Genomic DNA, 13,301 nt, shown 5'->3' on the forward strand with positions numbered 1-13,301 from the left:
CAGAAGAGGGCTCTGTTTTCTCCCGTGTCATCCTTTGACCGACAGGCTTTTCCACTCTGGGGGTGCCCAGGATGGTTTCACAGATCTGCAGATCCCAGGGGCAGGAGTAGGGTGAGGTGGATGAGGCAGGGTCGTGAAAGCTCAGGGTTGGGTTCTGTCATTGTTAAAGATGTTGAGACTTTGTTCATCATGGATGTTTCTGCATTAATTTTGGTTATTCAGAATATTGCGTTAAAATATTATTTATCTGGATTTTTGAGTTGCTTAGCTCCCACTTGCATTTTGCATCAGAGGCCAGTGTGCCATTCGCCTCACTCTAGTCCCCCTGGAAGATCTAAACCATTCACTGCAACGGCATCAGCACAGAGTTTTCGATTGGCCAGACAAGGTCCAAGTTAATGTGCCCTTTTGAGTCTATAAAGAAAGGGTTGGCAAAAGAATCAATCCCGAGAACCCGAATTCCTGCCTTTGATATCACTTCACAGTCAGCGGCTGGAGCCTGACTTCTTTATCTCAATGTTCTCATCTGTAAAATAGTGATAGCAATCCATTCTGTGCACAGTTCATACTGAAGACAGAATATCGCCCTGATTGAGACACTGTGCTGAGTCTGCCCTTTAGTTAGAAACTTAATAAATTGTCATAGATCTACCATGTAAGCACTCTCACAAGGTGGTGGAGAAGCTGGGTTCTGGAGTCAGAGCATCATATCAGGAATTCAACAATGATTTATTGAGCACCTGCTACATGCCAGACCTGTTCTAAGCAGTGCACACACACATAGGTGTCCCTGCCCCACAGAGCTGTCTGGGAGGCAGACAGACATTAACAGAGGAACTAGGCCATGAAAGACAGTAAGAAGAAAGGGCCTGATGGGCTGAGGGGCCCAGCAAGGCTTCTCTGAAAGTGGCATTTTAGCTGAGACCTCGAGATGGGAGGAAGCGAGAGCACTGAAGGTGGAAGAGACAGCTGTGCAAAGGCCCTGAGGTGGGAACTGAAAGCTAGGCCGTGTGAGGGGAGCCCAGTGGGGGAGGAAGAGGAGAGTAGAGCCATGTGACCTTGAAGAGGTGCATAGGTAAAGGCCTCAGTAAGGAGCTTGGCCTTTATGGCAGATAAAGATCGTTCCAAGGGTTCTCATCAGAGCAGTGCCACACCAAGGCCTGCCTTCCAGAAAGGGACCTGCTTGAGGTCCAGGAAAGGCTTGTGTGGAAGATGCTGCGTGAGGTCTAAACTCAGGGCCTGGCTCAGTGGCCTGCGGACTCAAGGGTCCCAGGTTCCATTCCGGTCAAGGGCATGTACCTTGGTTGCGGGCACATACCCAGTAGGGAGTGTGCAGGAGGCAGCTGATCGACGTTTCTCTCTCATCGATGTTTCTAACTCTCTATCCCTCTTCCTTCCTCTCTGTAAAAAATCAATAAAATGTATTTTTTTTAAAAAATAAATAAACCCAGGGCCTGCTTCATTGGCTGGAAACCATCAGACAAAGGTGAGGTCTGTCTCCCTCAGGCAGCCTTACGTAACATACCTCCCCTGCGCCAAACCCCAGCTGGTTGTGAAACGAGATGACTGGAGCGACCGGCATACATTATAAGCGTGTTGCTGGGGCTCATTCCTTGTTAGACGAAGGGTAGCATCACGCATGGAAACACCTGTTTGGGTCACGGGACTCATCGCTTGCCAGTATCGGGGACTTTCCCACAGGCGCCTTGTTTCTTGTTGCTGCTTTGGGTGACTCAGCTCATGGCACCTTTACTCCCTCTGGAATCTCCATCTTGCCTTCCTCAAATTCTGAGGTGTCCTGCACCTCAGTGTATGGGCCCCCCCTGACTCCTGCCCACCAGGGCCCGGGGTGCATGGCCGTGGCTGACACTGACGTTTGGGGCCATGTGTCTGAACTCTTGGACCGCATTTCTGCCCATTCATGTGACATGCATGGGACTCCTTGGTAGGGACTGATTGGCAAGACAAGAACTTGAGCTTACGGCCTTGAAGGTCTGGCTATTCCTATAATTGTCAAGGTGGACGTTGCTCAAGATATTAAATGGGATTATATGAAGAAAAGGGTTCCATTGACAATAAATTCAGGACTTTTCAGAACATTTAATATGCGAATGTGGATTATAAATCTCCAGAAAGAAGCGATATATATTTATCCATTTCTCAGGAGCATCCTGTAGACGAGTGTTGGAAGTACATGCCCCAGGAAATGCCATCCATAGCCACTGGGCGGCAGAAGAAAGGACCCCTCGGTGTTCAGCGTGGGTCAGGCAGTGGCTGCCCTTCCTTCCAGGCCCCAGGCTCCTGAGGGGATTGCCTCACACTCTCCAGTTCCCAACACCAGCCCAGCAGGGAATGAGGGAGGGTTTCGGTTTTGCCGAGCTGGCCAGCACAGCCTTGTCACCGGCCCTCTGTTGCCGATGACTCCTGGAACCGGGTGAAAGCTGCCCACGGCTTAGCTGCACAGAGACATGTTGGCATGGACATTGTTTAATCTGCTTTAAACATAAAAAGCTTTTAGCACTTTTCTTTTTTAATTACTAAATAAGTGCATGTTTTTTTAAAAAAAATCAGATACCAAAGTGCATGCAGTAAAAAGTGGAAGTCCTTCTAGCCGTTGAGTTCCTTATTGAGACTCTGCCTGGTTTGGCGGGGAGAAGGCTGGTCTGGAGTCAGCGACTGGGTTTGAATTCCAGCTCTGCCAGATGCTAGCTGTGTATCCTTGGGCACAAGCCTTGGTTTGCTCATCTGTGAAATGGAGGCGCCACCGGAAGAGGTTGGGGGAGTAGTGAGTGAGATGCAGCACAGGAATTTTTGAAGCATAGGGCTTTTCTTCCAGAACCCAGCTACTTTTTAAAGCCCAATTCCATGCAGTGAGTGTGCTAATTACAGAATGGGGCCAATCTCTTCGGTCTGTTCATGTGACTTTTTTTTTTTCAAGTCCTCAAGGGCAATAGCTATATGCAGAAACCACTCTTCAGAGGTTTATTTTATTTTTCAAATTAATATTTAAATTATCAAAGTTAATGCAAAAACAGGTGCGTTCGATCACCTTAGAGGTTAGCTGATTTTTCACGCTGGGAATGAAAATAAAGCCTTCCCCAGGACCTTGACAAGGTGGCAATTGCCTTGGAAAATGTCATGTTTTTCAGTTCGGCTTATGAAAGTTCTGATTCTTTTTAGAAGGCCAGCTAGGATGCCAGGTATAGGATGCCAAATTAAATGCGAATTATCTAAAGGTCAGATGTACTTCGTGCTCTGTATTTTTATTTGCTACATCTATCAACCCTGCATCTAGCAAATGTAAATGATTACTTTTAAGGGCTTATGGGTCCATTTACAAAATTTTAAAACTTTTTTTAATGTTTAAATTGTAGCCTATTTTCTTGTAAAGTTTTTTTAACTGTCTGAACTAACAAAAAGCTATCTTTTTAATACTAAATAATTCTAACTCTAATAAATTGAACTTATAAAACACTGTTAACCTAAAAATTTTTTTTAAAATTTTATTGCTTGATTTTAGAGAGAAAGAGGAAGGGAGGGAGGAGGGGGGAGAGAGGGAGAGAGAGAGAAACATGGATTTGTTGTTCCAGTTAATTATGCAGTCATTGCTTAAGGCCTGTATAAGCCTGGGCCGGGGACTGAACCCTAAACCTTGGTATTTTGGGTCAATGCTCTAACCAACTGAGCTACCAGGCCTCAACCTAAAATTTTTATAAATGTTCCAGAACTGTACCTTAACTCAGGTTTCAAATTAAAGTCACAAATCTAAGTCGATGCCCACCCCCCAGCAATTGCACACTTTATGCTGGCATTACAAGATTGTCAATAGGCCAAAATGTTACAAGTTTATAAAATACCACATATATACAAATCCCTTCTTAAAAGACACAAAAAATGTGTGCCTCACTTAATTCTTCCTCCAGTTGGGAGATGCCAATTGTCAAGGCTGACAATCACTACCCCATTGGCCAGAGCTTCACGCACCAGAGATTCACCCAGGCCCAAGGTCTGGGCCGTAGATAACAGGGGATTCAGCTCACCAGGAGCTCAGGAAACCCTTACATCCTTCCATGTACTATTTGGGGTTATCTTCTTAGAATGCCTGGGTGTTCTGACCAGAGATTTTGTCCGGGCTGTTGACTGGACGTATGTTGGCAATATACATACATCCCTGGGCTACGGCCACATGCCCATCACTTCAAGAGGAGGTGGTCCAGAGATCCCAACGCTGGTTTCCAGTTATGCTCATCATCTGCCTTCTTCACAGAAGGATTTGCTTTGCCAAAGTCTGGAAATCTCACCTGGGTTTACAACTTGACTGAACTTTATGTTTCTTATGATTTGCAGATCTTCGGATCTTCCTGCCCAAATCTCTAAGAGTCCATTTACTTGAGCTGAAATCCTCCAATTCTTGCAAAACCTTCTTTCTCGGGGCCACATGGCTCTCACAGGTTTTAACATCACATCCGTTTGAATCCTGGATCCCTCCAGGGGCTTTAAATGTCCTTAAAAGCCCAAGGACATTTCTCTGACCCATCCTAGCAGACCAGGGATCGCTCGCCCTGGCAGCACACTGCTAGCATTTGGTGTGTTAAAGTATACACAGTAAAACGGCCTTTAAAAATTATGTCATTCGAACTCGACTTGACCTTAATGACGCCCATCAGAGTGGTTGCAGAATCAGAGCCTGGGTGCGCCAAGGGACAGCTGGCTGCCAAATCCCGGTGCTGGCAGAAAACAGCAGAATTTCCCCCTGCCCCTGCCTCCCTGCCCCCCAACCGGAGGCTCCATCACCCCAGGTGCCCTCTGGGGCGCACCACTTCTAAGTTTATCCATTTTCAGGAAAAGGCACAAGGCCTTTGGGGACCACAGGAGAGATAACCAGATGCCACAGCTGGCTCCCAGATGTCAGAGTTGGCTCGGGTGGAGATACAAGTGACTTTGCCGGGGATGGTGCCTAAATGAGGCAGGCCAATTTCCTCACCAGAGTGACAGAAACAGGGGATCCTAACAGACAAGCCCATTTCCTTAGGGAATGAAACCCATGATCTTCAGTTCCTCAGAGAAGTGAAAGTAGCAACCAGGAATCCAGTAATTCCTGTTGTCTGCAGGCTTTATAAGTCTGCTGAGCGCGAGGAGGTGGCCTGAAGACGCGCTGGGACTTCACACACTGCTGTTCTCGGGACACTGCTGTCCCCGACCCAGCCCTGAGCCCAGGAGCAGCGCCAGGATGTCTCAGCCACTGGTTGCCCTGCTTCTCCTCCTCGCCATCAACGGCGCCCTTGCCCTCCGGATCTGCTCCTTCAACATCAGGTCCTTCGGGGAAACCAAGAGGGAAAACCAGAAGGTCATGGATGTCATTGTGAAGGTGAGCCCCTTTCTGTGGGAAGGATGGCGGGACCCTGCCCACTGCTTTCAGACTTGAGGAGACTCAGGCGGAATTGAACTAAAGTTAGTTCCTTGGGGAAGGTAGCAGCTGCCTTGAAATTTTATAACAATAACAACAGCAGTAATTATAATAGTCACTTCACCTCTCTGTGTCATTATCACCTCCCTATAGGACTGTGTTGTTGTTGTTTTAATTCTTTATTGACGAGAGAGAAAGACATTGATTTGTTGTTTCACTCATTTATGCATTCATTGGTTGATTTTTGTATGTGCCCTGACCTGGGATTAAACCCACAACCTTGACATATCAGGACGATGCTCTAACCAACTGAGCTACCCGGTCAGGGCCATGTAGGACTGTTTGGAAGAACACATTAGTTGATAAATATAAAGCTCCTAAAGCAATACCTGGCTCCCAGTAAGCTCCGGTAAGGGTGGGCTACTACTATAATTCTTATCACCATTTATTGAATGCCGTGTCAGCACTCTAAGTACAAGATTTCATTTCATAACCCCCAGGAAGGAGGATACTTATCCCCCATGTAGAGATGACGAACAATGAAAGGTGAAGTAATACCGTACAGCTTGTGGGCGGGTGGGGAGCTGGGGTGCCAGCCAGCCTGGTCTTTTAACCATCACTGCAGCACAGATTTTTACTTGCTTTCTACCTTTCTTTCTTCCTTTCCTCCTTCCTGCCTGCCTTCTCCCTTTCTTTCTTTCTTTCTTTCTTTCTTTCTTTCTTTCTTTCTTTCTTTCTTTCTTTCTTTCTTTCTTTTTCTTTCTTTCTTTCTCTTTCTTCTTTTTTCTCCCCCTTCCCCTTCTTCCTTTCCTCCTCCTTCCCTGCCCCCCACCCCATCAACCTTTTCCCCACTCCCAATTCTAATCTTTTTCTCCACTTAGATAAGACTTTTCTTGGATAATATAACCAACTAGAGGCCTGGTGCACGAATTCATGCACCAGTGGGGTCCCTTGGCCTGGCTTGCAGGATCGGGCCAAAACTGGCTTTCCGACATTTCCCAAGGGATCCCAGATTGTGAGAGGGTGCAGGCTGGGGAGGGATGTGGGAGGTTGGCCAGCCAGGGAGGGACTGCGGAAGGGCTCCAGGATGTGTCCGGCCCATCTCACTCAGTGCCAATTGGCCAGATCCCAGCAGCAAGCTAACCTTCTGGTGGGAGTGTCTGCCCCCCTGGTAGCCAGTGCATATCATAGCGACTGGTTGACCAGTTGACTGTCTGCCCCCTGGTGGTCAGTGCACATCATAGTGAGCGGTTGAGCAGCCTTAGCATATCATTAGCATATTATGCTTTGATTGGTCAAATGGCCAACCGGACAACCAGACACTTAGCATATTAGGCTTTTATTATATAGGATGCCTGGGAACTCTGCCCACACTTCTCTGGAGTCAGTTGACTCTCTTTATCCTACAGGTTAATTAATTAATAATTAATTATTTTTTGGTTAATCCTCACCTGAGAATATGAATATATATATATTTCAGAGAGGAAGGGAGAGGGAGAGAGAGAGAAACATCAACAATGAGAGAGAATCATTGATTGGCTGCCTTCTGCATGCCCGCTACTGGGGATCGAGCCCGCAACCCGGGCATATGCCCTGACCAGGAATTGAACCTGGGACCCTCCAGTCTGCAGGCAGACGCTCTATCCATTGAGCCAATCTGGCTAGGGCTGAGGATATTTTTCCCATTGCTTTTCAGAGAGAGTGGAAGTGAGGGAGGGATGGTTGCTGAAAACTTTCCCAGGACTAGGACTAGGTGTTATTACTTTAGAAAACTCCGGAGGCACCGACCGTGCTGTAGTGGGAATGCCAGGAGCCTGGGTTCAGGTCCCACCTGGCAGCAGGTGAAGTGAGCTGGGCAAGTCCCTTCTGCTCCCTGAGCCTCCAGGGCCTTTCAGGAACACGAGCCTTACACAACCTGGAGCGGAGTGTGGCTGAGCAAAGTCAAGGTGAGTAAGGCAACAAGGCAGGTGATCGCAAACATGAGCTGCCACTGTCAGTAGGCAAAGTGGATTAGAGTGAGGACTAGCACACTCTGTTCTAGCTCAGACGGTCCTTGCAGACCTGCGCATCCCTGCCCTTTGGATGGTACCCAAGGCCTTGCGGATGTCGGTTTTTAGCCAGGACAGCCATGCCAAGCTGATGAGAACCGTGACTCTCTGGCTCAACTGGAAACTGACATGCGAGCAAACAATTTCCCCACTTCCTTGTGGGGAAGGGCCCCTGGAGAGTGGGTGCCTACTGAATTCCTGTCACCCTCCTCACTTATTCCACCCGGGAAATGTCACCACAGGCTTAAGGCTGACATTTTGTTCTTTGGTGATTCCATGGAGGGGGCCTACAGTCAGCACCTCCCTTAAGCCCCTGTGTCCTAGAGGGCTGACCGACGGACAGCCCATCACACCAGACACCACGCATGTCTAAAGTCTTTGTCAAGGCCCCTGACTTCCCCATTATTGCAAAACCATCCTGTAAACAGAGGCTATCGGAAAACAGAGCCACCCAGAGCACTTACCCTGAGACTCAAATCCCAGGCTCCTGGGATAGTAGTATGTACAGGGGCCCTTGTCTAAGCACCTCCTAGAGGCCAGGAACTTTATATCTTATTTAATACTGTGATGTAGGTGGCATTGTCCTCACTTTATTACTGAGACTCAAAATGGTGAAGTGACTTATTCAGGCTTCCATAGCTAGTAAGGAGGAGAACCAGGTTCAGATCCAAACATATACGTGGAAATGCCTTTTCCACTCTTCCGTACTGGGTTTATCATGTTGGAGACAAGCCCAGCTTCATCATGCTGTCGTTGTTATGGCCTTCGTTGGGAAGGTTGGGGAGTGAGGGAGGCCTGCCTTCTCCTTGGGTTTGCTGGTCGGCACCACGGGCAATTCTCCAGATGCCAAATCCTGCCTGGGAAAGGCTCCCTCTGCCTGTGACTTCGTCAGTTTGTGTCCTTAAAGAGTCGAGCTTGTTCATCCAATAAATACTCATTGAAGGTAGGCCATGTGCCAGACACTCCGAGACACTGGGAGTGAGAGCGTGGATGTGGGAGAACTTCACAGATATTCAGCACCCGATCAGTTAATTTAGGAGTGCTGACTGTCCTGGGCCCTTCATATGCATCCAAGCTCAGCCTGACAACCCCTCTGATTAGTAGACCCCTTTTACAGATGAGCAACTGGATTTCAGAGAGGTGAAGCGTGTTGCCCCAGGCCATGGAGCAGAACTGAGGCCTGACTGACCCTATCCGGGCTCTTCCCCACCATGCTGGCTGCTCTGTTTAGGGGCATGAAAGAGGCTTTCGTAGGCTGCCTTCTGCCCCGGATTTTTCTAGAGTTCTCCAGGCTGCCCCTTCCCCTCTCCCCAGGCTCACCCATGACACCCCCTGCTGGGATTCCCTCACCACTAGCCATGCACTGCCCCTCCTCCCCTCTCCTCCCCTCTGTGAACAGTCAGGACAGTCTCACTGGGTTTCAGGGCTGGAGGGCCTTCCGGGGACCCTCCTCCTCAGGTCCTCCCCTTGAGGTCCTCCTCCTGAGGAAATGGAGCCAGGGGAAATACATTTTTCCTTGTCTGAAATATATTTTTTCTGGCCTGAAGTTGGGGCAGGAAAAAATGTGTCATGAATGAATTTGAAAACTGAATCTTGACTGTGAGGGAAACACAATGTAATATTAGGTTGAAAAAAAAGATGAAAACTGTATGATAAATATTGCCATTGTTTGCTGAGCATCTGTTCTGTGCCGTGGACTGGACAGAATTTTATATCCACTATGTCACCGAATCCCTATGAGGGGAAGTTGTCCCAGTTCCCAGATAAAGAAGCTGGCATTCAGGGAGCTTACGTGGCTTGTTCAAGGTCACACAGCTGGTGAGTGACAGAGTCAAGACATGAATCCAAGGCCCGGCCAGTGTTGCTCAGTGGTCAAGCATTGACTTATGAACCAGGAGGTCACAGTTTGATTTCTGGTCTGAGCACATGCCCGGGTTGTGGGCTGGATCCCCAGTGTGGGGAATGCATGAGGCAGCCAGTGGATGATTCTCTCTTATCACTGATGTTTCCATGTCTCTCTCCCTCTCTCTTCCTCTCTGAAATCAATAAAAATATACCTTTAAAAACGACATGAACCCAAGGCCATCTGACTCAGAGTCCATACTTTGAACCAATGGGCTAGTCACTTTGCTGCCACTTTTGTCAATAGATATAATGGAGAAATCGTGTGGGAAAGGAACTTCTCCTGCATTCTTTACCCACTAAGCTCCTTCTCACCTGTCAGGGCCTTCAAATGCCCTCTCTTCTCAGAGCTTTCCTTGGTGTCTGGGCAGAAGGAATTAGTTAGTCCTCAACATTCCTACAGCTGTGCCTTGTTCAGTCCAAATGTCATGTCCCTCTCAGGGTAGCTAGTTGTTTCCCTTTGTCCCTCTCACTGGACCATCAATCAGTCTTTCAGGGCAGGGCTGTGTTTTAACAGGTTGGCACGGTGGCCTTTACAGTCACACCGACCGGAGTTCAAATCCTGGCTGCACCCCCTCTGCTGGCTGTGCCTTTCGGCTAGTCACTCAGGCCTCTGAGCTGGTTCCCTCCTGCGGGTCAGGGACTACGGTCATTCACAGGGTTGGTGAGGCTCGGCGTAGGCTCACAATAATGTCAGCTCTTATAGTCATTATCGTTGTGGTTATACCTCAGTATCCAGCCTGAGTTCTTTTCATTTACTACGGGTTTAATGAATATTGGTGATTATTATAGTAATTATTCAAGGAAAGCCGAGAGGTGGGAAGTCGGGTCTGATCACAGGCTGTGGATCTGGGTTGCCTAGGTTCACATTCTGCCTCGGCCACTGGCTGGGTGACTCTGGATACACTCCTCACCTTTCCAGAGCCTCAGGCTCCTTGTCTTAAAAATGGACACGGTAACAGCACCTCCCTCAGGGAGCCCTTCATTTATTTTAGGCAAGAATTTAATTAATTTAACGATGCACCCAATTTGATACTTAAAACATAGTAAGTGCCCCCCAAAAGGTTTTTTATTGTTTGTAGTAAGTGCTCTCAACCCCTTGGGGATTCTCTCTCTGCAGATCATCAAACGCTGTGACATCATACTCCTGATGGAAATCAAGGACAGCGCCAACCAGATCTGTCCCACGCTGATGGAGAGGCTGAATGGGTAAAGATGGGGCCCAGACCCTCTGTGGGTTCAAGGTCAAGTGCAAAGGCACCTGTAAAGCCCCAGGGAACTGACTTAGCGTGAGAGCAAGCACTCACTCCGACCACCAGTTCATGTGGCTTCCAACTCTGTTAGCCACGGGTCTAAGAACCTTCAACCAGCTAGCTTTAATATGATAAAACAAAATAAGGGAAACAGATGGGGAGCCAGAACAGAGACAGAGAAATGAAAGAAACAGACAAGAGGCTGAGCTGAGAAGTGCTGTTCTCAAGAAAGATCAGGTGCCAGTAGGAAATATGAAATGACCACAGACTGGATGTTATGCAGCCATTATAAATCATGTTTATTGCAGAACAGGTTAGACCTAAACAGGCCAGCATGGAAAGATGGCTGCAATTGAACAGAACAAGTTCAGAATTGTAGGTAGAGCAACCCAGTTTATTAATCACATCACATTATAGAGGAATAAGAGTATGTTTGAGTTTGCATGGGCATAGAAGAAAGACTGGAAGGATATGCTCCAAACTGTTAATAGTGGTTACTTTGGGGGACTGAGGGGCTGTGATTGGAGGATCATTGTTTAGGAGGCCAGTGAAGGAATGGGGAACATTTGCTTTTTATTTCATACTAGAGGCCCAGTGCACGACATTCGTGCACTCGGGGGATCCCTCAGCCCAACCTGTGCCCTCTCACAGTCTGGGAGCCCTGGGAGGGTGTCTGACTGATGGCTTAGGCCCGCTCCCTGTGGAAAGCGGGCCTAAGCCAGCAGGTGGACATCCTTAGCGCTGCTGCGGAGATGGGACAGGCTCCTGCCACCACTGCTGCACTTGCCAGCCATCAGCCGGGCTTCTGGCTGAGCGGCACTCCCCCTGTGGGAGCGCACTGACCACCAGGGGGCAGCTCCTGCATTGAGCATCTGCCCCCTGGTGGTCAGTGCACGTCATAGCAACCGGTCGTTCCCGTTCAGTCGATTTGCAATTAGCCTTTTATTATATAGGATAGTTCTATATAATTTGAATATTTTACAAAAAGCCTGAATCGATTTACAAGCTAAAAATTACAAAAATAATGTCCTCAAATAGTTTTACATGACATTGGGTTATATTTATAATTTATAATTTTTATTCTTTCTCAAAGAATAATCAGCAGACCCACCCACCTGAAAATCACTGCAAAGTGAATTAAAAGTGCATATTCAAGAGCCTCGGGTCTATGAAATGAGAATTTCTGTGAGAGGGGCATTTTTATTTCAATAAGCTTCCCAGATGGTTCTGATGCACCCTGATTAAAAACTTCTAATATAATGTTTCTTTGTAGATACATGATAAAATTAAACAAACTCAAGTATACAATATGTGCCAAGTAGTTCAAGATGTAAAAAATAAATAAATAAATAAAACAGAACAAAAAATGTATAAGAGATTCAAAAGCAGTGAACCAAAATGTTGACAGTGGCTATCTTAGAGTACAAATTTGTAAGGAATTTAAATGGGTTTTCTTCTACATTTTTTCTCTATTTTCCAAAATTTTCTACAGTGAGAATATTACACTCCCATTCCTTTTTGCTTAGGAAATACTTTAAACATACTTAAAAGCACAGATAAAATGAAAACACACAGCCTTGTAGCCACCATACAGCTAGAGCAGCAGAACATCTGGCCATTATTATACTTTTGTAATTAGGAAAACTCACATGGTTGTTTAGAAGTGAATGGTCAGTCCAGGCGGAACAGCTGTGGCCATTCTCCTTCACACAGACGGCCCCTGGGCGCCCCCCCCCCCCCCGCCCCGGGGCCTCGGTTTCTCATCTGAAAACACAGAGTAGGAGTTGAGCTTCTCCTTTTTGTCCTCGGTAGGTGTTCTGTCTCTGGATCTGACCTTTGACAGAGGAAGAGGGCGTGCAGCACAGGGTGTAGGTACCTATGCTCAGCTCAGACACTTGGGTTTGGATCCTGGTTCTGCCATGACCTCAAGCAAGTGACCAACCTCCTTTTCCCTGTCTCTTCATTGGGGCTAACAATAGAAGCAATCTTCCTGGGATGTGGAAGATAAATCATGCATGTAATTAAGTCATGCATGTGCCTGGCATGTAGCAGTGTCTGTTACAAGTAAATGGAAGAGAATTATAATGGCAGATGATGGTCCAGGGGGCCCCATGTAACAGCTACCATCAACACCCTGGCTATGGGCCAGGCATCCTGTTAATTCATTTACAACCCCGTGGGGTAGATACTATGACTGTTCCTCTTAGAGGTAGGGAGCTGAGGCACAGGGAAGAGTGACCGGCCCAATGTCACCCAGTCGTCAAATGGCTGAGCCTACTTTTGAACCTGGGTCAGGTCTGACTCCAAATCCAGCGCTCTATTCTGAGCCCCCTCAGTTGTCTTTGGAGCGGCTCCAGTCAGTTTTCAGAAGTATGGGGGACCGAGAGGAGGGGTCTTCATGCATCTCCCCCCGTCGGCCTGGAGAGTCTTCCTGCCTCCAGTTATCTCAGTTCCCCCAACCTCCCTAGACTGTCCTATGGACCCCAGGCAGAGCCAGGCCTGTTTGCTCCCTTCCCCTGGAAGCCAGGAGGGACCTCAGGCAGTTCACGGCTGAGTCACTTCTAACACTTTGCCAACCCAGGACGTAGCAGTTCAGAATCAGATGAGGGCCAACTTCCCAGACTCGAAGCCCAGAGGAATCCATTGTCCACACTCCTGGGGACCCAGAGGCCAATCTGCCTTAGAACATGC

At 47.7% G+C, this 13,301-nt stretch overlaps 1 protein-coding gene across 1 annotated transcript in view; it reads left to right on the forward strand.

The window, feature by feature from the left end:
• Positions 1 to 13,301, forward strand: part of DNASE1L3 (deoxyribonuclease 1 like 3) — a 41,778-nt gene that overhangs the window by 16,519 nt on the left and 11,958 nt on the right. The window contains exons 2-3 of the mRNA XM_006101498.3: positions 5,112 to 5,368; positions 10,478 to 10,566. Coding sequence (XP_006101560.1) covers positions 5,231 to 5,368; positions 10,478 to 10,566 — 227 coding nt within the window. The 5' untranslated portion in view covers positions 5,112 to 5,230. The remainder of the gene's footprint in view (positions 1 to 5,111; positions 5,369 to 10,477; positions 10,567 to 13,301) is intronic.

This window comes from Myotis lucifugus, unplaced genomic scaffold (assembly GCF_000147115.1).
Source record: "Myotis lucifugus unplaced genomic scaffold, Myoluc2.0 scaffold_366, whole genome shotgun sequence".
Taxonomy (NCBI): Eukaryota; Metazoa; Chordata; class Mammalia; order Chiroptera; family Vespertilionidae; genus Myotis; species Myotis lucifugus.